The sequence below is a fragment of the Camelus ferus genome, chromosome 6 (assembly GCF_009834535.1).
Source record: "Camelus ferus isolate YT-003-E chromosome 6, BCGSAC_Cfer_1.0, whole genome shotgun sequence".
Classification (NCBI taxonomy): Eukaryota; Metazoa; Chordata; class Mammalia; order Artiodactyla; family Camelidae; genus Camelus; species Camelus ferus.
The window spans coordinates 62,189,177-62,216,386 of NC_045701.1; the positions used below are offsets into that span (position 1 = coordinate 62,189,177).

Below are 27,210 nucleotides of genomic sequence, written 5' to 3' on the forward strand. Positions count from 1 at the left end.
TCTCAGGGCAGGGTTCTTCCTAGAGAGCCAGAGCCTCCCAGGAAGGCAGCCCCTTGCAAACTGCATGGAAGACTTCGTCCCATGGGTCCTGGGGTTCCCCACTACTCTGGCATTATCTGTAGTGTTCTTTCTGGTCCCTGGGCACGTAAGGTGACAAGACATTGGGGTGAGGAAGGTGTACCTCTAAAGCCATGGGAACAAAGGGCAGGGATCTAGGTTACAGCTGCATCCATGCCTGGCCCCAGATTCTGTTACTTCCTTTTTAATAAATCATCTTGTGGCTTTGAAGGAAACTTCTCTTTGTGGTATTTGAGGAGGAATATAATTTGGAAAATATACCTCCTTAAAATCATTGTGACCACAGTTTCTGGGCATTTATCTCTGTTAGGCACAGTGCCCAGTGCCTTTCATGAGTTTGTATCTCATTCAGCCCCCTCAGCCACCCAGTGAAGGAAAGTACTGCTGTGGACACCATTTTACAGGTGAGGTTAAACAGAACCAGAATTCAAACCCAGACCCTGACCGCAAAGTCTGGCTCTTCCCCACCAGGCTCCACGGCCTCCTTCCAAGTTTGCCTATCTCATGGCGCTGTTGAGGATAAAATACTTAGAAAAGGACTGTGTGAGGTCCAGTGCTGTATAAATGAGGTGTTATTTGTAGAATTGTGTGGTCAAAATCAGCAATAATAAAAGCTAGTGTTATACTGAGTGCTTACTGTACGTCAAATTCTTTACATGCATCCTCTTGTTTTCGACTCAACAATTAACTGTAAGGTGGATAATTTGCAGATAAGAAGGAGATGGAGTCAGGAATGTTAGGTTCCTTGCTGGGTACTCAGCTTATAGATGGTACAGTGGGACTGAGACCTGGGTCTGCTCACCTCCAGAGCTCTGACCTGAGTATCACCTCCCTGATGCTACCACCTCCCTGAAGCTGGAGGGACCTCAGAGACCTACTGGAGACGAAGGGTTAAAGTAGAAGGATTTTTCCCTAAATCAGAAGGCTGGCTGGAAATAGAGCTGAAGCTAGAAGTCAGCCCCCAGGGTTGATCTCGTCAATAGTAGGAGGCAAAAAAATAATAACAACAAAACACACACAACTCTGTGGTTTACTGAAATAACAGCATCATAGCTCATACTTATTATTTAATTTACCAGATGTTTATTGACAGCTCCTGCCCACCAGACAGGGTGGGGGAGGGTGTACTAATGCAAGCCCCATGTGGCCAGGTGGGTATGGGCTCTGTCCTGATGCCACACCGTGGATGAGGGATGCGGAGTCACATCAAGCTGGAGCACTGAGGGGGCATGTGGGCACGGAGGCCCCGCTCATCTCGGAGAGCAGGGGCAGGGGCTCCAGGAGGAGGGAAGGGGGCTGCTTTGCGGAGGGCAGGGCAGGGTGAGGCCTGTGGAAGGGTTAGGGTGAGGATCAGATGCGCTGTACACTTTAGCTCCAGAACCAAAGGCTGGTAGAGGGGTGAGGAGGGCGGCAGGAAGCCATTCACAGGCAGTCGAGGAAGAGATGGCAGTGTGGGATGGGCGGCACACATCCTGAGTTAGGGTCAGCGCCCCCTTTCTCTTCCCAATGCTGTGGGGTGCAGTTCTGACAACACCTCGTAATGTGAGGATTGATAAGTGGGAACTTTCTGTTGGAGGCATTACTTCCAGTCTCTAGGATTAACTAAAAAGTCCACCGGTGACCAGAACAAGCCTTCCTTTGCTCTACTTGAGGATTTTCTCCTTTTCTTTCGGGATCTGTATGGAGATCGTTTTCTCTCAGCCCCTGCATCATGTCCCCTTGGCAGCACATTCACGTGAGTGCGCATGAGCTCTCTGTGCGCTGACACCGTGCGCGTTAGTTCAGATCCTCTCCATGCCGAGTCAGGCGGACTGCTGAGGTAGGTGGAGGTGGAGCGGTTCTTGCAGGTGAACTGTGCCCCCCCTCCCTTTTTTGGCTGACACAGCTGCGCCATCATCGGCTGCGTCTGTGCGTGTGGCACCCGCAGTCCCTCAGACTGGCCGTGGTGGGGTTTGGCATGTGCTCTGTACTTGCTCAGGAGGAAGGTCCCATGAGAAGCATCATGGACCAAATACCACTGGTGAATCAGGCGTGTAACATGTTTACCCATCAGAGAAGGTCCCTGGCTGCTGCGATCTCGAGCGTACCCAGGATGGAAACTGGACAGGTGCCACGTGTGGTTATCTTAACCTGAAAAGAAAGAAATGGCATCTCTTGTCTCCTCTGGTGCCCCAGAAAGTTGTTCTGGGTCTCAAGGGTCCCACCCTGGGAATGACAGAACTTCACATATGCTTGGGTAGATTAACTCTTAATCCATCTGAAAAATCTACCAGAACAGCAATTTTGTAGTGTCCCATGTTTTGTGAAAACTCTTATCTGGGGACAGGAGTGTTGTCCCTGCTGTAAAAATCAGTTACCAACAAAGATTACTTTTTACCCTCCAGCACGCCTGTGGGTGCGTTCTGCTCACCACTAAACATTCTGCTTTTGTTTTCCATGTCTTTTTATCCTGCAAATGTGTTTAGGGTGAAGAAGCTGAAGGAGACCTTTGCTTTTATTCAGCAGTTAGACAAAAACATGAGCAACCTTCGCACCTGGTTGGCTCGGATCGAGTCCGAGCTTTCTAAGCCCGTGGTTTATGACGTCTGTGATGATCAAGAGATCCAGAAGAGGCTCGCCGAACAGCAGGTGGGAGTGAGAAGTGGGCTTTGTCAGAGCGTTGCAGTGCACAGTCTCCGCCAGCTCAGACCCTCCCCGCACTGGCTGTGTGTTTTAGCAGGTTCACGTGTCATGATACTGGTTTGTCTTTTCTAAAGAAAGTTGACCACCTTTCCCATGTTCTCGGGGGTGTGAGGCATCCGTCTCTGAAGTGCCCACCCCACCACAACCATTTACGTAGCTCTTTGGGAAATACTTGGAGTAATTTTAAGATGCAGACATTAATCTTAGTGATAAACAGGGTCTTTTATTTTGTATTTTCCTAACTTTGATCTTTGTTTTGTTTTTGTTAATGTAGTTTTAGAAGGCAATGAATTGAAAGAAAAATAATTTTTCTAACCAAAGAAGGTTTTCATGGGGACAATACCTGATGTGTCTGTTAAGAGCTTCAAAAAAAGGGTGCATACTTGGACCCGTAGCATAGGAAGCCTCTCCTGCAATGTTCTGTGCATCTCTGTCATCAGTTACGTACCCTTTTAGCCAACCTTGGAAACTTCACTGGGTGCTGCCACCTAACCTGGTGGGTGCTCTTTGATCTAACTTAACAGATCCACTCTCCTGCCCTCCATGGGCTCATGTTCGCCTGTTCATTCTCATATGTGGTGCCTGAGCTTGTCTTTATTTTTAAAATAGTTAATTTTACTTTATTCTCTTAGTGGCTTTCCTTCACTTGATTTCCTCAGTCCTGTGAGCAGTTTATGTTTTAACCATATAAGCATGTGGTCACCAGGTTCTCAGACGTGTACTGCTTTCTTCACATTACCTCCAAAACCTTGCTGTTTGTTGTCTGTCAGCACAGCAGGAGAGATTCACCTACATGTCACAGCTGCTTGGAGACAGAGCTAGGGGCTGAACCTTTTTCATCAGATTATCATCAAGGCCAGAAGGCCACTCCTTGATGGTAAATTCTCTTGAGTTCAGATCGGTCCTTCTCACGGTAGTAAGTAACATCTCATGCTACCACGAAAGAGAGCTAAGTTTTCGATATTACTCTCAACTTAGATCTTTATTTAATCCTGTTACAATTACTGTTTAAATAATGCCTCTTCTCTGATTTTCAAGCTAGTATGACTTAGCCATGCTGCAAAGTAAAAATACTGGTTTTTCCACTTAGCCTCAGAAATTCAAGTATGTCTTTTTCACTGAGGTCGTCTAAATTCTGTCTTTGCTTTGTAGAGAAATGAATATTGATATAACTACCACGTTAATGGACATTACAGAGATTTTAATGCCCTTATCAGTAGAATCACAGCTACTGAACATTATCAGCTTTATTTACAAGATTGACCCATTAGGTTGAATTTCTTGAACAGCCTCTTAATAGACAAAGCCTTGCAAATAATTATTTACCCTGACTGGTGAGTTCTTTCAGGTAAACAGAATAGAAGCTGACAACATTTTTCCTCTTCAAGAATGACTGACTGTTGGCAGGGACTAAGAACATCTGTTAACATTTTATCATTAATTTGCAGGGAATTTATTCCCCAAAATGTACAGTTTGGAGCTGCTGCCATTCTCTTGGCTGTGTTTGTTCCAGTACTGAAATGGTATATATTTCAGTCTGGTATCATGATTTGAAGGTTTCCTCTTTATAGAATTCAGAATCACCATTTTGGAATCCTTACCCCTTGGTTACAAAAAAAAATTATGGAGTTCGTGTTCAGGATGACCGTTGCTGTAAAGAAATTAGATGTTGTATTAGTTTTGTATTGCCACTGTCACAAATCACCAGAGGTTAGCAGCTTTATACAAATTTATCATCTTATAATTCCGGAGGTCAGATATCAGACACAGGGCTGAGGTCACATGTCAGCAGGGCCAGATTCCTTACTGGAGGCTCTCGGGGAGAATCCATTTCTTTGCCTTGAAGTCCTAGAGGTCACCCACGTTTCCTGGTCCATGGTCTCCTTCCTCCATCTGCAAAGCCAGCAATGCTGCATTTCCCTGGGCCTTTCTTCCATAGTCGCTCCTCCCTCTGATTGACTCTTCTTCTACTTTCAAGGACCCATTGGGCCCACCCAGCTAATCCAGGATAATCTCCCTATTTTAAGGTCAGCTGATTGGCAAGCTTAATTCTCCTTTGCCATGTCACCTAGCATAGTCACAAGTGCTGGGGATGAGGACGTGGACCTCGCTGGGGTGTGCCAGTATTCTGCCTACTACAGATGTCCTGAGGAAACCTTTAGTATTTTTATTGTAAAAACAAAGTTATAACTAAACCCAGACCTTAAATGCTCCACTAAAAACAGGAAATGTGTCACACAAAAAATTGTGTGTGAGCCATTTGAAAAAAAAAAACCTTACCTATGTTTCTGTCTCTGATTTAAATATAATGAGTTGCTTATTGCTTCCAGAAATAAGACCCAAACACTGGGGATCACCTAGTAGTGTCTTCTGCAAATGCCCTCAGGCCCCAAAAGTGATTAAGAGTGGTGAAGTCCCTGGACCTTCATTCTGATGCCCTCAGGGGCCTGGTGCAGAAGGAGTCGGCCTTATAAAAGTCTTTTGTTCTTCTCTTCTTTATGTGACACTCCTTAGGCTAATAAGGATTATATTCTTATTCCTGTAGAATATATTGTCTTCAAAATGCAAAGGAAGTGGTGGCAACCTCTGTGACCCTGAAAACCCTGAACCACTTTCACTGTCTCCAGCATCTCTCTCCTGTTTTCTTTGGGTGTCCTGATTCTCTGAGGGTGCCTGATGGCGGCTGGACACAGGTGGCCACCCCCACACCCTGTAATTACCAGTACCCCCAACTGGGCCAACTCAGCTTCATGCCAACTCCCCAGACCACTCCCCAAGACCACCCCGCTGGACTTGCTTGCCACCCCTAGCCCCTCCCGTGGAGACATTCTGGGGCCCCACAACGCACCACATGGTTTTCTTCTTTTCCCTCTTTATCTTATTTTTCTAGTTCCTTTTGTATTCTCATTCTTCCTGGCTGCATTCTCAGCTCTAATTTCCTGTCTCCCCCAATCTGTCCCCATTGCCTCCCCCACCCCCCGCCCAACTTCCTTTAGCTCTTTCCCAGCTTCATTGCTCTGTGTCACCTGCTCAGGAGCAGAAAAACAAAAAAAGAGGAGCCCGTGCTTCCAGAACCGTTGAGAAAAAAGTCTTTCATGTTGTTTTGTTTTTTCTTAAGTCCAGCTTGTCTCTGCATTGGAACAGTTTTGAAATCCAGTCAGTGCGCACACGCGTGCCTCCATGGGTGCTAGTGGTAGGATCATTTCAGTTTGTAAAATGTCACTTGTTCAGCACATAAGTGGTTTGTGTTTTTAAATATGGTCCATCACTTTGTGTTTTACAGAGTAACTAGTGCGTGCTACAGTATCAGTGGGCCATTCTGTGGTGTTTTAGAAGTTTCTTTTGGAAATTTTGAAAACCTTTGGACTCCTTTTTAACCAAGATGTGGATAATCTTATATCAATGATCATAGAGCTCATTTCTTGTTCTCGTTCACACTTTATATTAATCAGTTTTCTGGAGCTGTTTTATTCGATGTAAGCTGAGTAAATAATGTAGAGTGACTGCAAAGAGCCTGTTAAGATGCATGACACTCATGTTGATCCATAGACTAGACTTTCTCAGTGCTTCTCCTCCGGCTCCTGCCCAGCCTCACCAGGTGAGGTCAGGGGCAGGTACCACTTTTCAACTGATACCTGTTAAAATTGGTACCAATTAAAATTGTCAGTATTACTCACTTAGCACCAGCGTTAAGGTTCCTTATTATTTTGACAAAAAAGTTAAGAGGGGTATTTATCAATATTAGGAAAGCCTGTGGCAGTCCCATGAACCAGTGGGAATTCTTAAATCTGGAATTGTGTTTAAACCTAATAGTGATAAAGCTAGTCCTCCACTGTCACTAAGAAGACGGTTCTATCCCAGCATTTCAGGCACTTGTCCAGGACTCACTGCAGAGCTTAAGAAAATCACCTTGTATCTCTCTCTCCACAGGACATACAGGGTGACAAAACACATTTTTTTCTGAATATAACTTTGAGGTGCTGATTTTTAATCAGTTAGGATCTGTGTTAAGAACTTCTTGATTTAAAACTTTTAAATGTTTGCATTTTATTCTCTCATTTCCACCTGGACACAGAATGATCCACATCACACATTAATCAGAAGGAAAGTAAGAAGACATTAGTCCTGTCTAGTAATCCAATTGTAATCTCCAAAATTATTAAATATTAAGGTGACCTAGAATGAACTTCCTTTCTGTGGACAGTGGCCCTCCTGTAAAATGAACTTTGTTGAATCTGGGGAACTTTTATAGTGAGCAGCAGCTTATCTAACTTGGTCTCTGCTGTGTCGCAATGTAATTGGGTAATAAGATGAGTGGTGTGGTCTCCTGTCCCTCGTCACAGAATTTGGATGTTGGGAGAAGCCTGGCTCACCCTGATTGGCAAAAACAAGCAGGCTCCTCACCTTGCCCTCCCCTAGCCCTGCCACTGTGTCGTTACGTGCTCTGTGTGATGACTGAAAATGGCCACGTTTCTTCTTAAACAGTTTTCCATTTTTTCCTACAACCTTGCATTTTCTCTTGGTGAAGTTCTTTTTCCTGAATCAGTAGCACTGTCACCATCACAGAACAAGATTCCAGAGACCCTGCCCCTTCCCCAAGTTCCAGCCGTGGCCAGACTCTGTCACTTGGAGGGTGGAGTCCCTACCCGGCATTTTTCTCCTGGGCCTGTGGAGCCCTGGGATGGGCCCCGGGGAGGCTGTGGACACCACGCAGCTGCGGGCACAATTTCAGTTGCGGGGGTAGGCTGGCCTCTGTGTGTGAAGATGGCACAGAGGTCTTAGTAGATTTAAAAATTCTGTGACCCATAAAAGGTTACGAGATCCTGTTGCTGAAGTTTTAGATTCTGCTAAAGATAGTCAGTTTGCCAGGGAAGACTTTGCCAAAGCCAGGTCTAAATCGGAGGCCCTTGGGCTGGGGTAGTGCAGAGAGCTCCTGCTTCCCCGGAGCCTGGGGCAGTCGGCTGTAGTCGGGGGGGACCCCCCCACTCCTCCTAGCCCTTCACGTAGACAGTTCAACAAATCAACCCCATTGCTGCCGGCAGTTGGGCCTTGTGTCAGGTGCTACAGCATAGGGGTACACGGAGATGGGAGAGACCTAGGCAGAAATGCATGCAGAACTGTGCCCCCTGGGCTGGAAGACGAGTGTGGGCAGTGGAGGTCCCTCGATGCCACCACCATCACCGCCACCTCACAGTGCTTCTTACTCCACCGTTGTAGGACCTGCAGCGAGACATTGAGCAGCACAGCGCAGGAGTGGAGTCTGTGTTTAACATCTGCGACGTCCTCCTGCATGACTCTGATGCCTGTGCCAACGAGACCGAGTGCGACTCCATCCAGCAGACCACCAGAAGCCTGGACCGACGCTGGAGGAACATTTGTGCCATGTCGATGGAACGGAGAATGAAGTAAGGACCAAGCTCCCCTGAATGTCTTCCACGTGGTCGGCTAACTCTGTGTTCCCTTCTGAGCCACATAACAGTGACCCTTCTGTTCATTTCACTGGGGGACGTGCCCAGTATGAGAAAGGAAGGCTTAGCAGGTGTGACCAGTGCTCATTAAAGGAATCATTCAAGGAAGGTATCATCAGAGTCATGTCTTTCCCCAGCTCTCCTGTGTCTCGGGGTGTAAGGAGGGTGGCCACTGCACTGCTGTGTCCCAGCGTTAAGTACTAGAAGACACCTGTCTCCCCTTGGTTAACCTCCATGAAGCAGGAGCTCGGAGAGCCTGGCACTCCCACAAGGAGGGTGTCCTGACCAAGAAGTGACATCTCAGATTATTTCCTGGAAGCAGTAGACGGGTCTCTCTCCCATTGGGTTAGCACCGGTACAAGGGGACTTGAGGATGGGACCAGTCAAGGGGGAAAAAGCCACACGAACGCTCTGGTTGAAATAGATGGCTCATATTGAGTTGCTTTCCTCCCCTCAGAATCGAGGAGACGTGGCGGCTGTGGCAGAAGTTTTTAGAAGACTACTCCCGCTTTGAGGACTGGCTCAAGTCAGCAGAGAGGACAGCGGCCTACCCGAATTCCTCAGAGGTGTTGTACACCGTGGCCAAAGAAGAACTGAAGAGGTTTGAGGTAAAGACCCTCCCCTGCCCGATGCTCCTGTCAACCAAGGTTATGGCGGGTCCGGGATGGCCAAGATGACTTCCTGTAAGGGACAGGCTCCCCACATCTGCGGCCAGGACACCCCATCCAGAGCCGGCTGTCAGCTGCCCCAGCGGCCCTGCGGGGGTCACCCATCCCTGCCGGCCGCCGGGCGGCAAACTGGGAGGCCTGTTCTGCAGCAGCAGCAGCAGAACCGGTGCAGTTAGCCCTCTGTTGCCGTTCAGTCTGGGGGTGCCCCGACCAAGGCAGGTGGTCTGGGGTCGGGGAGGGCCGCCTCTGGCGCTGACGCCCCCTGTGCCGCAGGCCTTCCAGCGGCAGATCCACGAGCGGCTCACGCAGCTGGAGCTCATCAACAAGCAGTACCGGCGGCTGGCGCGCGAGAACCGCACGGACTCGGCCAGCAGGCTGAAGCAGATGGTGCACGAGGGCAACCAGCGCTGGGACAACCTCCAGAAGCGGGTCACGGCCATCCTGCGGAGACTCCGAGTAACCTGCTCTCCGTCCCGGGTTATTTGTAGATTGTGGGGGGTGGCAGGAGGCTGACATGTGATATCAGGCCTGTGACAAAGCTGCGGATAGAAGATTTCATGTGAGGCCTGAGCTGTCGTAACATTCCGCCAGCACAGCCCTCCTTCTCTTTAAACCCAAGCTGCCAGTGTTCTTTTTTTTAAAGAAGTTATTTGCCAAAGAGCAGGTTTCTTGAGCAGAGCCTAGGTATACGGTTTGTGTTACCAAACACATCTCTTTTTTTTGACATCTGTAACCCCTGAGGGTGTGCACATTAGAGGAGTCTCAGGCACTGCCATCAGCGGGTCTGGTGAAGGTACCTCTTAGCCTGCAAGGAGGCCCACTTTGCCCGCCTGCCCACTTTTGTGTGTCCTGTTGGTTCTTGCACCCTGAGGGATCGTGGAGGTTGGGGGCAGTGATTATCCTCCCAGTTTCAGAGCACGCTAACCTCAAAGGATGGGTTTAATTTGGGATGTACACATTCACTGTAGATTTCTGTCATGCAGAAGACACCGTACATCTCCCTTTGTGAGTCCAGGTGTAAACTGACAGGACTGGTGTGGGTTGTGGCTACAGGAAGTGATTCTAATCCTTGCTTCTGTTCTCAAGGCAGAGTGTTCTTGAAACCATTCCAAGAAGGTGAAAACCTGGACTTTTTTTTTTTTTTTTAACCCTCTCAGGAAGAAATTGGCCACCTTTTCAGATAGCCCCCTTGCATTAATTTCTTTATCTCCTGCTGGTTTGACTGTGACCAGCCTACACCTTCATTTGGCCCTGAATCCTGGTTTGTCTGAGCATCAGCTGCCTGTCTATGAGGCAGTAATCTGAGAGGTGATAAATCTGAGTCTTCTTTCTTTGAGAAAATACATTCAGAATTATATCAGTAAAGGCAATGGGACACTCGTCCAGGCTCAACGCTGAGAGCGATAATTTTCCATCTCAAAGCTACTAAGTCCTGTCAAGCAAAAGCTTCTGCAAAAAGCAAACAGGTGAAAATAGGCACGTGCCTGGCCTGGACTTTGAGGTGGTTCCTCAAAGGACAGAGTGGGAAAATCGCTGTCAGACCAGAGAACTACAGAATTTCAAATGCTGAAAGAACCTTAGAGATCATGATCAACACTCCCACACCCCCACCAACAAGGGTGTTGAGACCCAGAGAAGTCAGGGGCTTTGTGGGTATTGCACAGCCAGGACCAGACCCCAGGCTCCTGAGCCCACACTGCCCCGCCGAACGCCTTGTGGGCCCCTGGGGCTACTCTGGGCCCCTGTTCCCTTCTGCTGAGAGTGACCTTGCTGTCAGCCTGAGCTCTCGTTCCACCATCAGCACAAACATGATTTTCTTCCCCCTTCGCAGCATTTCACCAACCAAAGGGAAGAATTCGAGGGGACCAGGGAGAGCATTCTGGTGTGGCTGACGGAGATGGACCTGCAGCTGACCAACGTGGAGCACTTCTCGGAGAGCGACGCTGATGACAAGATGCGCCAGCTGAACGTGAGGCCCGCTTCCCCTGCTCCCCCAGGGGGGCCCCTCTGCACAGTGGGGCGGACCAAGTACAGTACCCAGTACCCCAAGAGCAGAGTCCAGCATTATCAGAGTGGCCTGACTGCATCCACCTGTGCACTGCCGGGTTATCACAAGCAAGGATCCTGTTCCTTACAGTCAAGGGGTCACTGAACGAGGCCCTGTGTTCTCTTTGTCATTTTTAATCATCCAAGGGCAGAACGCTCTTTAGGTTCCAAGCGGAACTTTGTATGATGCTGCTTCTCCAGCGCTCGAGTCTGAATGCGACCTGCAGGCTGTAACAGGAGGGACACTCTCACTAGTGGGGCCAGGGACAGCTCTCTCTTCTCCCACTGCTACACGTGTCGGTATCACGCTTTAATCACACTGTAATTTCCTCCTTAGCTAGATTTTATAAGGGGCTGAGAAATGGGAATTTACCTTCCCTGATGTAATGGTACCAGAAGGCATTATTACTATGTCAGCAGCAATAAATGCCCGTTGGAGACTGATGATAGGAAATTTTCTGTTTCCACCAGGTGTCGTTAAGACGAGACCTGACCCTCACATCCAGTAATAGGAAATGTCCATTCGTATCTAACTCTTAGAATTGTTTTATTTTATTTTTAACACCTTTATTGTGGTATAATTCCTGTGCAGTAAACTACACATATTTCAGATGTACAATTTGATGAATTTTGATTGATGTATACACCCATGAAACCACCCCCACAATCAAGATAGCTAACATTTCCATCACTTACCAAGTGGTGCAAATATCAAACTCCTGATTAATCCCTTCCCACTCCCATTTACCCTGGTAACCATAAGGTGGTTTTGTATGTCTGTGAGTGTATTTCTGCTTTGTAGATAAGTTCATTTGTGTCCCCTTTTTTTAGATTCCACATATAAGCAATATCATATGGTATTTTTCTTTCTTTCTAGCTTACTTCACTTAGAATGATGATCTCCAGGTCCATTCATGTTGCTGCAAATGTCATTATTTTACTCTTTTTTATGGCTGAGTAGTATTCCATTGTGTAAATATCCCATATCTTTTTTATGCAGTCATCTGTCGATGGACATTTAGGTTGTTTCCATGTCTTGGCTATCGTAAATAGTGCTACTGTGAACATTGGGGTGCATGTGTCATTTTGAATTATATTTTAGAATTATTTTAATTGGAAAAGTCAGTGCCTGGGAGGGGGGATTGTATGATTGTTTTAGATTATTAAATCTTATGTCACTTAGTTAAAAATTGATGAAGCTAGAGTTTGAAATCCTTTCCTTCTCATATTCTAAATAGGGTTTCCAGCAGGAAATTACGTTAAATACCAACAAGATTGATCAGCTCATCGTTTTTGGGGAGCAGCTCATTCAGAAGAGCGAGCCCCTGGATGCTGTGCTGATCGAGGATGAGCTGGAGGAGCTGCACCGCTACTGCCAGGAGGTGTTTGGCAGGGTCTCCCGATTCCACCGGAGGCTCACCTCCCACACGCCGGTAAGGGGACCATCCCCCACGCAGGGCTTCTGGGCCACCTGAAGTTGATGGGTTTTGTTTTTTAGGGTTTTTCTTTTTTAATTTTTTATTGTTGACGGGAGGTAATAAGGTTTATTTATTTATGTATTTATTTTACTGGAGGTACTAGGGACTGAACCCTGGACCTTGTGCACGCTAAGCACGTGCTCTACCACTAAGCTACGCCTTCCTCCCCAGCACCCCCAACCCCACTGAAGTAGATGTTTGACTCTTTTTTTTTTTTTTTTCCATTTTTAAAATTATTTATTTATTTATTTTTAGTTCTTTTTTGTTTTGTTGGGGGAGGTAGGTAGGTTTACTTGTTTATTTATTTAATGGAGGTACTGGGGATTGAACCTAGGACCTCATGCATGCTAAGCATGTGCTCTACCCCTTGAGCTATACCACCACCCCCACTCACTCCATTTTTAACAAATTGGAAAACTTACTGTATAATGGTTAACAGTGATTTCTTTTATGGTTAAAAAAAAGCAATGTTTCGGGGTTTGGGGGTTTTCTTTTAAGTATAGTTGCTTTACAGTATTTTGTAAGTTACAGGTGTACAATATAGTAATTCACAACTTTTAAAGGTTATACTCCATTTATAGGTATTATAAAATATTGGCCTATACCCTGTGTTGTACAGTAGATCCTCATAGCTTATTGGATACCCAGTAGTCTGTAACTCTTACTCGTCTACCCCTCTGTTACCCCTCCCTACTTCCCTCTCCCCACTGGTAACCACTCATTTGTTCCTTGTGAGTCTGCTTTAAAAAGCTGAGTTGAAAATGTTCTTTCTACTCTTACTAATATAGAGCCAATAATTACTTAGAAGCCACCATTTCTAATGGAAAGGATGGCCCTTCTGAAAGTTCTTGCTCCTCTTTCCTGCTTCCCACGGATTCCTCAGCACAGGGCTTCTCTGGCACGTGTCAGCACCCCTGGGACATGTTCATAACTGGTCTGGTTTTGCTTCCAGTAGTAACTTTGGGATGTATTGGCCTTTTCTTCTCTCTTAGTATTTGTGCCTTTCTGGTGCTTTTTTCTCACCTGACGCTCCACAAGCACCAGCTTTCAAAAGCAGCTATGTTTCCCCTGCACAAAGGGGCCTTTGGGAAGCACAGGTGGAGGCAAGGCCATTATTCACAGCTCACTGCCTTTGTGTGCCAGAAACTTCCCTGGTGACCGCTGACCAACACGACTGGCCACCTTTTCTATTTTTGTGTCTCCAGTGGGCCAACTTGAAACATAATTTCTGCATCAGAGCTAGCCTCAAAAATTACCCTACAAGTCCCTCAATTTTATTTTACTTTATTTTTCTCAGCGGAGGTACTGGGGATTGAACCCCAGACCTCATGCATGCCAAGCATGCACTCTACCACTGAGCTGTACCCTCCCCACTCAACTTTAAAATATAGCCTTTTACAGTCATCTTTCTTAGAATCATTGTAACACAGAGTAAGATTCTATATTCTAAACAATAAGATTAGGGAAAAGGAAGAAAGAACCTGGTCTTTGAAGTTGTGAATTTCATCTAGAACACTCTAATGGCCTTTAAAACTTTTTTTTTTTCCTATTTTCTGACTCTTGGATGAACCTGCCATTAACCGACAATGAAACTTTGTCCCCCATTTCCTTATCTTCTATATAAAGATATTTAACTTAGATTTCAAATTTCGGGGTTTCCTAGGAAAGACGGTAGAGTTTTGGAAGCTACAGGTTGTAGGCCCCACACGTGATAGCCTAAAGAGGAACAGCCACACACAAGGCCGGGGAACCTCATTCTGTTCAGAGCTTCCTCAGAAACGCTGGTGGTGGCTGGCGGGGCAGACTTCTAATGCTCTTCATAATTGCAGTAGGCCATGATTTGGGTAATTCTGAGAACTGGACACTCCCGCTCCAGGGTTTGGAAGATGAAAAGGAGGCCTCTGAGAATGAAACGGACATGGAAGACCCCAGAGAGATCCAGGATGACTCCTGGCGTAAAAGGAGAGAGAGCGAGGAGCCCTCATCCCCTCAGTCCCTTTGTCACCTGGTGCCCCCAGCACCAGGGCCCGAGCGCTCTGGCTGTGAGACCCCCGTCAGCGTGGACTCCATCCCACTGGAGTGGGATCACACAGGTGATGTGGGGGGCTCGTCCTCTCACGAAGACGACGAGGAGGGCCCGTTCTACAGTGCTCTGTCAGGTACGGACCCGTCCGGCTAAGTTCCCAGCCCCTGAGCCACACGGCCAGCTCGGGATCGAAGTCCAGCGCCCAGCTGACCCAGACTTCGTGTGGCTTCCCGTGTTCTGTCCTCCCACCTTTGACCTACCTGCAGGTCAGCTCACTGCCATCCCTGGGGGAATGAGAGGGAGAGAGAGAAGAAACTCATGCTGGGTCGTGAAGGCTCTTCACTGATGGCTCTGGATATATGGGAGCTCATTGGTGAACTTCTCAGTCAAGTTTTTCAGATGAAACATCCATAGATTTCCTCTGTTCTGTCTGTGCACTTGCCCTCCCCCACCACGGCTTCAGTCAGTCAGGAGTTGGCTGAAGAAAATCCTGGCTTTTTAAAGGTTTTTCATGAAACAGATAAAGGGTAGTTACGTTTCTCCTCCCTGGTGACAATGTTTCTATTGTTTTAATACTTGGGCATTCATCTACAGACGCCTGCAGCAAGGAAAATGACATTGTTCTTTTTCAGATGTAGAAATCCCCGAAAATCCTGAGGCCTATCTTAAAATGACCACAAAAACTTTGAAAGCGTCTTCTGGTAGGCCCCTGCCCGTGCATGTGTCTCAACATGGCAGCCCCCTGTGGCGCACACCGCATCCTAAACCTCGCTCCCGCGTCATGTCTGACCCTGCCTCTGTGCACACCATGCGCCTTGGTCCTCGTGTCATGGTGTATTCGCACTGCCGTACTCACACGTAGCTGCGTGCTCCATACAAAACCCGCCCAGACCAGAGCAGTCCCCACGCCATCCCCCACCCCGACCCCAGGCCTGTGCAGAAGGGAATTTTTCACGGTGCCTTTTTGTATTTATATTGTCCCTCCATCTAACTCAAGTCCTTTGGCATGAGCCAAGCTTTCTTCATGGTGGCTTGGTTTGGAACTGTTACCTTGCTTACGGTGATTTCCTGGGAACAGAGTGGGGAGGTGGGGCGGGGGGGCGCGTGCTGTTGCCTTTGCCGCAGGAGAAGACACCTTCCTTTCCTTGACTTGCAGCTCCGACCTTTATTCCCTACCCGAGGCCCACCTACAGTGGTGAGGTGGCGCCACAAGCAGCCCTTTGGTCCCCAAGTCCATCCTCATGTTCATTCTTCCCATCGTTCCTGAGAGGCCTTCAGTCCCCTTGGCCCACGGACCTGGCCACACTGCCAGTGCTCCCACCACAGAGACCCCAGCTCCAAAAGGCCACTCACCCACAGCAGATCATCTGTTTGTTGTGCTCCATAGTGAACCCATCTAGTGAAGGCCCAGTGTCGCTCAGTTGCATGAGTCTCATTTCATTCCCTTCTGGGACATACTGACATTTTGCAAACATGCATGCTTTGCAAGGAAAGCTGCAGAATTCATGTTATACTGTAACCTGATGCCATGTTACCCATGACCTTTTTTGTGTAACTAAATACGAATCCTTTGGTTGGAAAGGATGGACTGTCACTTGCTATTTATTTGTTTCAGGTAAATCCATTTCTGAAGGCCACTCGTGGCATGTTCCTGACAGCCCTTCCTGCCCCAAGCGTCATTACAAGCAAATGGGAGGTGATAGGAACGTACAGCCCAGTGCCCCTGATTCCAGCACCCCTTATAAACCAGCCTATGTAAGTGTTGCCTCCACTGGGAGTATAACCCAAGTGCATGAGTAATAGTTAAAAATTTTTAAAGAGAGATTTGGGTGTATGCTGTGTGTGCTGACTCCCCAGGCATATTTTTGAGTTGATTTTCCCATGGTGAGGGCATCTCTGCTGAACTGTCCATACTTCATTAGAACTCTGGCAAAACTGACTAGACTTAGAGATAAGTGTCTGGCTAAACACCATCTTTGAGTGTTGACATGGTATGACCGTGATTATTACTGTTGAGTCAGTCATCCCTGCAAATAGTGGAGATGCAAAGTGCTGGCTTTCCTGAGCTGCTCCTGAGCTCCCAAACCTTATTATTGTTATATTTATCTTGACTACACATCCTATTAAAAAAATTGTGACTTCATATTCAGAAAGATTTCACAATGTGCTGTGGTAGACCTGGGTTTGGTTCCCAGCCCTAACAATCAATTGTTCTAAGGCTGTAAACACTTTACCTTGCCTCTATAAGCCTTCCACACCTGAGGATAAACACGTCTTACATAATTGTTGTTAGGTTTAATGTGTATGAAGGTATAAAGAAGGCCCTCAGAAGTGGTCACCATTATTATTACTGCCAGCCAGCCTAGGATTTCATGTTGGCCCCAGATCATTCTCAGTACAGAGAACTAGTGACGAGCAAGTTGAAATTAAAATGTTTTGTACATTTTTGGTGTCATCTCTTAGAGAAACCAAAAGCCATGTAAGCGTCACTAGATCAGTCCTCAGAGTGCCCTCTTTGTGTAGGGGTGCATATTGCCAGATAGTTGGAGAAGAGTCCGCTGGTGTAGTCATTTGATAATGGGTTGTCTGTGCCCAACTCAGAACCTCTTCCTCCTGCTCAGCGAGCAGTGTCATTTTTCATCTGCCCCTCTGTGGTGGGGAATAAGACCTGGCAGTCCCGGGGACAGAGACCCCCGCACCTCACCTTTGTTTTGCACCCAGGGCCGTGTGGTTTGGCCTTTCCCGATGACTGTGCCTGTGCTCCTCGCCTGGCCACTTTCAAAAGCTCAGCCTTTTTTGTGTGTGTCTGCAGCCACAAATCTGAAGGGTTTTGGTTTTTTTTTCATTCCACACAAATAGGCCATATGGACACAATCCATAGAAAAGCACAGCTTTTCTAAAAAACGGATGCATTTATTTTTGGAAAGGCCTGAGACAACAGCCCAGCCAGCTCTATGATAACAGAAGCGTCAGTATGTGCAGTGAAAGATAAACGCTCGATGATGAATGACCCTGGGAGGCGGATTTGTCCTCTGTGTGTTTCTGATTCCCGGTGACGATAATGCCGGTCACAGAGTGACTGGGAGGGATGACTAAAATTTTGTAAAACACTGTGCACATGTAGAAGAGCTAACACAGTAACAGTCTGGTAAGCTTAACGATGCTCTTTGCATAGTTCGTCTGAGGGGCGTTAGGAAGCCTCAAATCAAATCAGGCCTTTTATCCCCAGTGTTGACATCTCACCTGCTTCCCCTCCCTGAGGCTTGGCTGAGGCTTTATTTCTACCATCAGCTTTGCTGCCAGCCATCCACCAAAGTGCCTCTGTATTCCCAGCAAGTTGCCCTTCGAAGGAAAGGGCACCCATATCATCATTTCTTACCTGTTAATATGAAGCAGGACATTCTTCAGACCGCCTTTAACATGTATAGATGGTAACATAAAAATTGTCTCATTCTAGGTAAAGCTGCTGTTATCTCCAGGCGCTGATGGGGACAAGGAAGACCCACGAGTCCTGAACGGCAGCCCCCAGCAAGAAGACGAGGGCCTGGCCGCTCTCACCGGGCAGCAGTCAGGTACAGTTAAATCAGGTGGTTGTTAAGATGTAGAGACTGTATTTGGGGTTGGTTGGATATTTACTTTATTAGGGGTTTTTTTTGGTTTTTTTTTTGTTTGTTTGTTTTGTTTTTTTTTGGTGTGGGAAGGTAATTAGATTTACTTATAAATATTTTTAGAGAAGGTACTGGGGATTGAACCCAAGACCTTGTGTGTGCTAAGCATGTGCTCTACCACTTGAGCTGTGCCCTCCCCTTGGTTGGATATCTGCTTTAAGTCATTGCTCGACAGAAAATTAATTAGGAATTGACCAACTATATAATTCGTAAACTTGGCCTGCAGCAGCCAGTGTTATTTTAGAACCAGCTGACTTGTACTTATGAACAGATTCCTAGGCTGTTCACTTTACCTTTGAAGCTATTTATTGACAAAAGGACCCTCGTGTGATGTTTTCACCGGCATGACTTCACTTGTATGTAAAGTTCAGACACAAAGATGATGATCAGAGTTGTCAGGTGCCTCCTCATGAGACCATGAAAGTAATGACTCAGCTGAGTCTAGAGCCAAGCTCATAGCCTTGACCTGACCGTTCATGACCGGAGAACGTGCCTCACAAATGGCGTGCACGGGAGCGCTGAACGTGGGACCCCAGCGCCCCCCACCTCCTTCCCGCCTTCGTGGGGATGGCGGCCCAGGCCTTGAGCCGGAGCGAGGGAAGTGTGCAGCTCCATACTCGGGGGAAGTGATAACCCCCACACCTCCTGCAAGGAGCAGCCCTTACAGGTTTTGTCACAGTGACCCCAAATTAGTTGGAAGCAGAGAAATCTGTTTACGTTATTGCTTCTTTTTATTGGTGGCTTTTTGTTCCAGGTGCCTTTGACAGATGGGAGCTGATCCAAGCTCAGGAACTTCACAGTAAACTCAGACTAAAACAAAGCCTGCAGCAGCTGAACTCTGATATCAGCGACGTCACCACCTGGCTGGAAAAAACCCAAGCGGAGCTAGAGACGTTAAAGCTGGCCAAGCCTCCCTCTGATGTGCAGGAGCTGGAACTGCGGGTGAAGAGGCTGAAGGTGAGTGAGAGCGTGGAGGGGCAGAGGGATTCAGAACGCGCGTGCTGATGCAGGCGGCGCGTCAGGGAGGCCTGTAGCACGTCGTGTGTGGTGGTGGGCAGTCCCTCCCGCTTCACTTCTGTGACTGGCAGGGACCCCAGTGCAGACTTGTTACTCCACCCTGAGGAGCACCCACAGGTGACCCCAAAGCCCAGAGCAGTGCTGGGGAGGTGTGACTCTGATCTGACTTCAGAGGCATCCCTGGGGCATGAGTGGCCGTAACCAGGTGTAACACTCCCTTCCAAACTATGTGCAGCCAAGACTTGGGGGGAAGTGTTGAGGCTGGGGAGGAGGACCAGCTTACCTGTGAGGATTCTGCGACCTGATCTGGTTACTCTGCTACGCAGTGAGGGTCTGTCACCCACACAGTCCTTGCCCCACTGGGCGCAGGGAGGGGTGTCCAGTGTGAGCCCTGCACTTTGGGGGTGCTCTGAACATGAGCTGGGCTCCTAAGAGGACCCAGGGCAGGGGTTCTGTGGTACCCAGGCAGTCTTCACGTTTGTGCTGTTGTTTTACTGTGTGCATGTCAGGGGTTACCATTCATTCTAAGGAATGATACTTCTGTGATGCGTAAGGGGACATGCAGGGTAGCCACATGGGCCTTACCTGCGAGGCTTTTTAACCTGATCCAGACACGGTAAGTCGACCAGGGGTCAGCAGGGTCTGTTCACGCCTCCGGTGCAGCTGGTTCACCAGGAGACAGGCCTCTGCTCTCAGCCTGGTCTGCTGGCCGCCAAGCTGTGACCTTGTAAGGCAGCTCCCCCACCTGATGCTTCTCAGCCAGTCACAGGCGACGTTGCCCTTGTATCTGGGGCCACGGCTTGGAGAAGTGTTTGGAAGATCCGTTCCCCACCGAGGTTCAAAATGAATCCTGTGTCACTAATTTCCAAGTGCCTGACCCAAGCTTTTCCCTCTGTGGTAGGAGATAGTAAAAGCCTTTGACACCTACAAGGCATTATTGGTCTCTGTCAACGTGAGCAGCAAGGAATTTCTGCAGACCGAGAGCACCGACTCCAAAGAGCTCCAAGACAGAGTCGGCCAGCTGAGCCTGCGCTGGGACGCAGCCCAGGGTGCTGTGGAGAGCTGGAGAGCAGGCTTGCGGCAGTCACTCATGCAGTGCCAGGTACGCTGACTCAGCACCCAGCCATCCCCAGCCGGCACCCAAGGCCCAGTCCCGGGCAGAGCCAGGCCCGCGTGGGTGGGGGAAGCAGATATTTATATCATCGTCAGGCTGCTCTGGAGCAGACAAATATGGCTTGTGTTAGGAAGCATGTGCTTTACCGTTTGTTTCCAAAGAGGCCCACCTGCTGTCTCAGGGACCTGATACTTGCCCTGCGTTTCCCAGTCTGTTGCCCAGACCCACCCATGGTCTAAGGATTCCAACAAGGGTTCCAGTAATGTCACACCAACCTTGCTGCATGTCTGTCCTTTGTCAGGAAGACTGGATAGTAGAGTGATTAAGAGACCTGGCCCTGGAACAAGGAGCAGTTTAACCAGCTCTGTAGCTTTAGTGTGACTGTGTGCAAATCACTGAACCTTCTAGACCTCAGTTTTCTCATCTGAGAAATGGGAATACTAGTGCCTCCCGCACAGGGTTCTTTTTAGGACTACATGCATATAACCTTAATCTAGTACCTGACACATAGTAAATGCTCAGCCCACTTAGCTCTGACCCCATCATAGAGAACATGAGCCCACATGCAGCCCTGTCCCTGGGCCACAGCCTGTCCTATTGGGGTGTCTCCCTTGAACAGTGAATCCAGCAGATTTGTTGAGGAATTTGTGTGGCCTTCCTATGTAATACCAGGTGTGGCATTCTGAGCCCCACCTTTCTGTCAGCACTTTTCACTTTGCACAATTCACCATGCCTCCTGGGACCGTGGCAAGCGTGCCCACCTCTGCTTTCCCTGGGGGTCCCTGGCATTTAGTTTAAATCTAGCCCTTTTACTCACTGGCTAAAGACGAGAAGAGCAGATGATGATGATGGGTTAGAAACAGCAAGCCACTTCCCAGCACACCCGCCTTTGTAGTCTAAGAAAGGGCAAAGCCATGACAGTCTGTTGTTTTTAAGGACTTCCACCAGCTGAGTCAAAACTTGCTGCTGTGGTTAGCGAGCGCCGAGAACCGGCGACAGGAGGCTCATGTCGCTGACCCAGAAGCAGATCCCCAGGTTCTCCTGGCGTATCAGGAAGAGCTGATGGTAAGTTTTGTCCTCCATTGTCCTGCACTCCCACTGGCCTCTTCGGGAGGTCAGGAGTTAGGTGACCTCGCCTGGCATTTCTGGGACCAACACCCTCATGGTGTTCTGGCCTCGTGTTCCAGTTGGTGTCTATGGAGCATCCCTTCGTTGTTCTGAAGCGGGATGAGAGCAGGGACCAAGAGCCATGGTCCAGAGCAGGAAGGCTTCAGGACTCTCAGAAACTGGGGGAGCAGGTGTTTAGCAGGATTCTGAGAAACTTAAGGCTGTTTGCAGTACTTTTCCCTCATGAATATGGCTCACGTGGGGGGCAACATGGTGCTCAGCGGCCCCGCAGCTGTGATGAGCTGCATGATTTTTCTGTATCCACGTAGCACAGTCTTGCCTCTTGGAGGGCAGTTGTGTTTTCAAGTATTTATTTCACCACCAAACCAAGAGAGAGCCATGTTTTCTCACTTGCACTTAAAGTGACATTTTTATCCATATATTTGAATGTGGTTTAATTTAAATAGCTAACACTTAATCAAAGTGCTGGTCACTATTTAAAAAATATACTTTTGTACTAAAATCTTGTAAAGCCCCATTGTCCATTTACTCTGGGTTTTTTTTTTTAATGGAGGTAGTGGAGCGTGACCCCAGGATGTCGGGCATGCTAAGCATGAGCTCCACCACTGAGCTGTTGCCCACTCACTCCTAGCCCCACTGTCCAGAGCCACTCTGTCCAATAGAACTTTCTGCAGTGATGGAAATGTTCCCTATCTGCGCCATCCGATGTGACAGCTACTCGCTACGTTAGCAGTGGAGCACTTGAATTGTGGCTGTTGCGACTGACCCTGAACTTTTAATTGATATACGTAGCCATGTGTTATCTAGTGGCTACTGCATTAGACATCAAGCAGGACACTGCAAGCGGACTCACCTGATGCCTCTGTATTTCCGAATAATATGCTTAAGCTGCGCTTCCTCAGTGTACCCACTTAGATGTTCCATCAACTTCCTGCCATAGTGGATGAGGGCCTAGTCTTCCCACACCAACCCGTCAACTACTTTCCTCTAATTCCTCCAGCATCACAGTTGTTTCTAGAATGAGGAGGTCAGGTGTGACCCCTTTGCTTTCTGCATGATGCCAGGCTTGAAGGCAGACAGGCAGATAGGAGAGGAAGGCGGTTCTGGATTGAGGACCACCCATCATTCATCCTGGAACTTTCCCAGCACTGAGAAAGCTTCTTCCAGCCACAGTAGCTTCCCTTTTGATAAACAGCTGTTTCACACAGGTTTTTTTTTTTTTTTAAGCAACTGGAAAAGGAGCTAGTGGAACGTCAACCTCAAGTAAAGTCCTTACAAGACATTTCCAACAGCCTCCTCATCAGGGGGCATGGAGAAGACTACATTGAGGCTAAAGAGAAGGTACATGTTATTGAGAAGAAACTCAAACAGTTACTTGAGCAAGTGTCTCAAGACTTACTGTTCCTGCAGCAAACCCAGGTGAGTCCCTTGGTGACTTTGAAATACAAAGATGTCCTATTAGATTCAAATGGGAAAGCAGTGCTGCAGGCTTGCTGTTGGGGAGGCCGTGGGCATGTGGCAGTAGTCAGAGTGGGCATGCTCCTTTCTAGCTGTGTGGCCTTAACAAGTCACCAAAGGTCTTGGAAGTCTTTCTGTCATTTGTTAAGAGGGAGATAACAGTAGCACCCATCAGTGTGGCTGGGGTTATGGAAAACAAGCCGGGCCCCTCTGCGTTTCTGCCTTCATGCCTTCACTTTTCTCCCATGACAGTTTCTAATCCCCTCACCATCCTGGTCACTCTCCTGATCACGCTCATTTGCCTGCTTTCTCCTCTAAAATGATCCGACTCAGAACAAATGGACCGTCCAAAGCACAGCCTCTCCAGGTGTAGGGCAGGCCTTCCCCCCACTCTGGATATTTCCTCCTGTGCGGCCTGGACTGTAGGGCCACGTGATTACTCAGTACCCCAGAGAGCTCACTGTCAGGCCGTCCCCACAACGTGTGCTACGGGTTTTTAATGCAGGTGGCTGGCCTCCCCTTGTTTGAGGGAGGCCCTGTTAGAGGGGGAGTGAGAGTACTAGAAGCCCCTACTTCAAGAAAGATCAGAGTCAGGGAGGAATGAGCGATGCAACGAAGAGCCTGCAGGACGCACATTTGTTGTGCTCTTGAGACCACTCAGAGCCTTCTCTTTCCCCGAACTGAACTCTTGGGGTTTGGATTTCAGAACCCAGACTCATCTCTGCCCAGCTTGGACGAGGTAGATGCTGGACAGCCTCTAGCCGCATCTGCGCCAGCTCCCCAAGCCAAGGTGAGAGCCCCTCTCTGCCCGGAGAGCCGCACTGGGGATTTCACAGTTGCTGCGATGACGGAACCTGGGCCTCCAGGGCCCCATGCGGTATTTCATAATAGCCCAGATCTGCTTCAGCCTGCTGTTCAGTGGAGGGGCTCACTCCAAAGAAACATTAAAATACTTTTAAAGAGCTGATTCCACAGCTGTCTTCTGCTCAGTACTTTCCTTTCGGATCGTGGTGGTTGTGGAAGCTGGGAGCCCTCCCAGCGTTGCTGAAGGGGCTTCCTCGTCGCTCCATCAACAGGTCGGCGGGCTGGAGTATGACACTCATTATTTTAACCCAGTTATTTCTGACCTCAGAGAGTTTAGTCTCAAATGTATTACTCTAGTCTCAAAAGCTTGGCAGGAAGACAACCTAAGCAAAGGTGTGTAATTTAAGAAGGAAGAACATGTCATCATTGACGGGGCTAAACTATCTTTAGTTTACTAACTGGCTTATTTTTATCCAGCAGTTGGGAGCAGAGAGAATTACAAAAGACAAGGACAGGACAGATAGCAGGTAAGGGTACTCCAGTGGCAGCAGTGCGGTCCCCTTGTCACATGCTCACCACAGCCGTCTTGCCAATGCCAGTGTCAAGGTCTTTGTAAAAACTGGTTTTCTGGTTTTCTTCCATTTGGAAGGGGTTGGGCTTCTCTTCCAAAACTGAACCCCAGCTGTTGGCCCTGTTTTAATCTCAGGTCCTAGATGTCTGTCTTGACATACGCAGGGGTCAGGTGACGTGGGCGGGTTTTGCCTCTGGACCCTCCTGAGCAGCTCTCCACCTCCTCTGTTGGCAGGGTGCCCGGCCCCGCTGGCCCCGGCAGCTCACGGCCCCAGCGCTCCTTCCTCTCGCGGGTGATCAGGGCGGCGCTGCCCCTCCAGCTGCTGCTCCTCCTGCTGCTGCTCCTGGCCTGCCTGCTGCCCTCCTCCGAAGAGGACTACAGCTGTACTCAGGCCAACAACTTTGCGAGGTCCTTCTACCCCATGCTGAGGTACACCAACGGGCCACCCCCCACATAAAGGCTCGGCCTGGCCTGCAGCGCCGTACCACCACCTGTTTACACGGGGTCGGACACACGGCCCCAGGCCAACCTGTGAGTGACTCTGAGTGTTGGTCCAGGGACATACCTGCTGTGGACACCTTCCTTCCGGGCTTGACCAGAGAGAGGTCTTTCGGGACCCAGGGCAGCTTTCAAATGATCTTCCCCGGGGTAGGGAACCCGGGCGGTAGTTACCACGGGCAGTTTGGCAAAGCTAGCTGATTGGTTTCATGATCTCTGGAAACTGCAGTTTCCTAAAGAGCCAGGCACTTTGTAAATTCTGATTTGGAAAACCACATTATTAAAGTGTAGCAAAATATGATCAATGAACAACAGAGTGTTCGTCACATATATTATGGAAACAAACAAGCAGATTCTGCCTTAGAAATGGTTCAGAAACTCACATGTACCCTTGGCTGACTGAAACAATCATGTTTAAAATGTTTAGAATTAATTTTACTCCAATCAGCCAGCAATCTTGAGCTATAGGTTATAAAACCAAAATGTTCTGTTCAGTACGTAGGTAGGTCTGCTCTTTTATATTGCTTTAAAATTTTTAAAGAAATTATATTGCATGGATGTGGTTATTTGTGCATATTTTTTTAACAATCCAGAATCTGTATGAATAATGTAAACTTTGATTTTTTTAAAAAAATCAGATTTTAGCTTGAGCTTTTGACTAATGTACAGTAAATGCCAAACTACATACTTGGTAGTGACATTTTTGTAAGTTAATTTTGTAAGACTTTTCACATTTAAAATGATGCTTCAGGTTTGTTTAACTGGCCACGGGGTGGGGGTTGGTACAGAAACCTTAAGCTGTTTGTGGTATGTACAACTCAGCTATTTCTCATTAAAACAAGACAAAAATGCCATACTTTTGTCATACTGGATTATATTACAAAGCAGTTAAATGTTATATATAACCTTCCATAGAGCAAAAATTATTTTTCAAATATCTGGGGGATTCATGGGTTTTACTAATTTTGAGCTAAGCTTTATAGTCTACTTATTTAACTTTGTACAGAATAACTTACGAGGTCTAGAAACCCACAACCCGTATAGGTGGAGATTACCCTGTGTGGGAGCCTCCAGTGCTGTAGGGGGCGCTGAGGCCAACACAGTGTAGAACGTGGCCATGAAAGGAAGGACCATTTCACCCAGATTTTTCTATTGCCAGCTCTCTCTCCAGAGCGAACTAACACATTCTATTTAACAAACGCTACAGACAAAGCCATCCACCTTCCGCACAATTCCAGCACCACTGTTCCCCACCTAAACAAAGAGTGTGATTAGAAGTTACTGATCCACTTCCTTGGTTACCTGCTTCTAACCTGCATCTCTTGACACTTGGGAGACACCATGGTCTCAGAGCAACCTCGGTCCCTCTCTCCTCCACAAAGTGCAAACCTGGGGGACGTCAAGGAAGCTTGTCAGGAGGTGCAGCTCAGACGTCAGCGCCTGTGGCCCTTCTGTGGTCAGACACCTGGGACATGTGCAGTTCACCAGCAGCTTTACTGAATGAAGAGACCCTGTCATCTGTCTTCTCTTTACCAAATCATTGGAAGGGATATGGAGGCAAAGGTTCTTTTTTTACCGTGCGACTTCAGTCTTTTAATTCTAAAGTAATTCATCACTTTTCATGGACTACAATAATCCTGAAGGGAAATTTAAGTAACAGTGTTGCCCACACTTTAAGCCCTTGAGTTGGTTGGTTAGAAAGTCCTTGCTCCAGCTTCACCAGAGGCAAAAGGCAGAATCTCTACCTCCTTCCCTTCCTTCCAGCCCAAAGGAGGTGACTGTCCTAGAGACCTTTTCTGTCCATAAGGAGGGACTCTGGGGGCAAGCCCAAGATGCAAAGAAAGGAAAGTGCTGTTTGCATTTTTAAGTCTGACAATGCTCATCAGTTCTCAGGATAAAAGCCTTTGCGTCTCGAGTCTGTACTCCAGGCTTCTACCCCAGGGGAAGCCTTCCCCCACTCAAAGCTCAGTGTATTCCCTAGCTCTTGTTATGAGATGTGATCTGTGTTTCACACCTTCAAGAGGCTTTGCATCTTCCATTCCCTACTTGCAAAAGAAATTTTCAAATGACTCTTGGCACTAAGTTAACTTCAGTATGAATCAAATACTTTTCTCTCCATCCCTAATAGGGTATAATACTAATTGACTCAGATGAGGTAATGACAGAAAATCTACCCACAAAACTGACGAGCCGCATCCCAGGACTTTTTTATGTGTGAGCTGCAATTGTATTTTGAGCACACAGTGCCTACGGTCATAAATCACAAATACGAGGCTAGCTGACTAAAGATTAAATTGCTGCTGATTAAAAAGTCATCAACAGTTTGTCAGAGATTCTTAACTCTTGCACTTGTATGTAAGCATTTTGTTTATGTACCTTGTTCCAGGAAAGGTGTCTGTGGTTTTCATCAAATTCTTAAAAGGCTCTGCAAACCTAAAATGGGATAGAATTCAGAACAGAATTGGTACACAGACTACTTCACCTAATTACTGTAAGTTTATACTCC

At 47.8% G+C, this 27,210-nt stretch overlaps 2 protein-coding genes across 2 annotated transcripts in view; one reads left to right on the forward strand and one right to left on the reverse strand.

Moving 5' to 3' along the window:
- Positions 1 to 25,558, forward strand: part of SYNE2 (spectrin repeat containing nuclear envelope protein 2) — a 289,020-nt gene extending 263,462 nt beyond the window's left edge. The window contains 17 exon segments of the mRNA XM_032482160.1: positions 2,544 to 2,706; positions 7,978 to 8,165; positions 8,686 to 8,836; positions 9,170 to 9,352; positions 10,728 to 10,865; positions 12,181 to 12,375; positions 14,297 to 14,579; positions 15,079 to 15,147; positions 16,062 to 16,201; positions 17,904 to 18,018; positions 18,869 to 19,071; positions 20,033 to 20,233; positions 21,182 to 21,310; positions 22,601 to 22,792; positions 23,538 to 23,621; positions 24,113 to 24,162; positions 24,441 to 25,558. Coding sequence (XP_032338051.1) covers positions 2,544 to 2,706; positions 7,978 to 8,165; positions 8,686 to 8,836; positions 9,170 to 9,352; positions 10,728 to 10,865; positions 12,181 to 12,375; positions 14,297 to 14,579; positions 15,079 to 15,147; positions 16,062 to 16,201; positions 17,904 to 18,018; positions 18,869 to 19,071; positions 20,033 to 20,233; positions 21,182 to 21,310; positions 22,601 to 22,792; positions 23,538 to 23,621; positions 24,113 to 24,162; positions 24,441 to 24,663 — 2,707 coding nt within the window. The 3' untranslated portion in view covers positions 24,664 to 25,558.
- A 1,413-nt stretch (positions 25,559 to 26,971) lies between these two features.
- Positions 26,972 to 27,210, reverse strand: part of ESR2 (estrogen receptor 2) — a 49,189-nt gene continuing 48,950 nt past the window's right edge. The window contains exon 13 of the mRNA XM_032482163.1: positions 26,972 to 27,137. Within this exon, the coding sequence (XP_032338054.1) occupies positions 27,041 to 27,137 (97 nt within the window). The 3' untranslated portion in view covers positions 26,972 to 27,040. The remainder of the gene's footprint in view (positions 27,138 to 27,210) is intronic.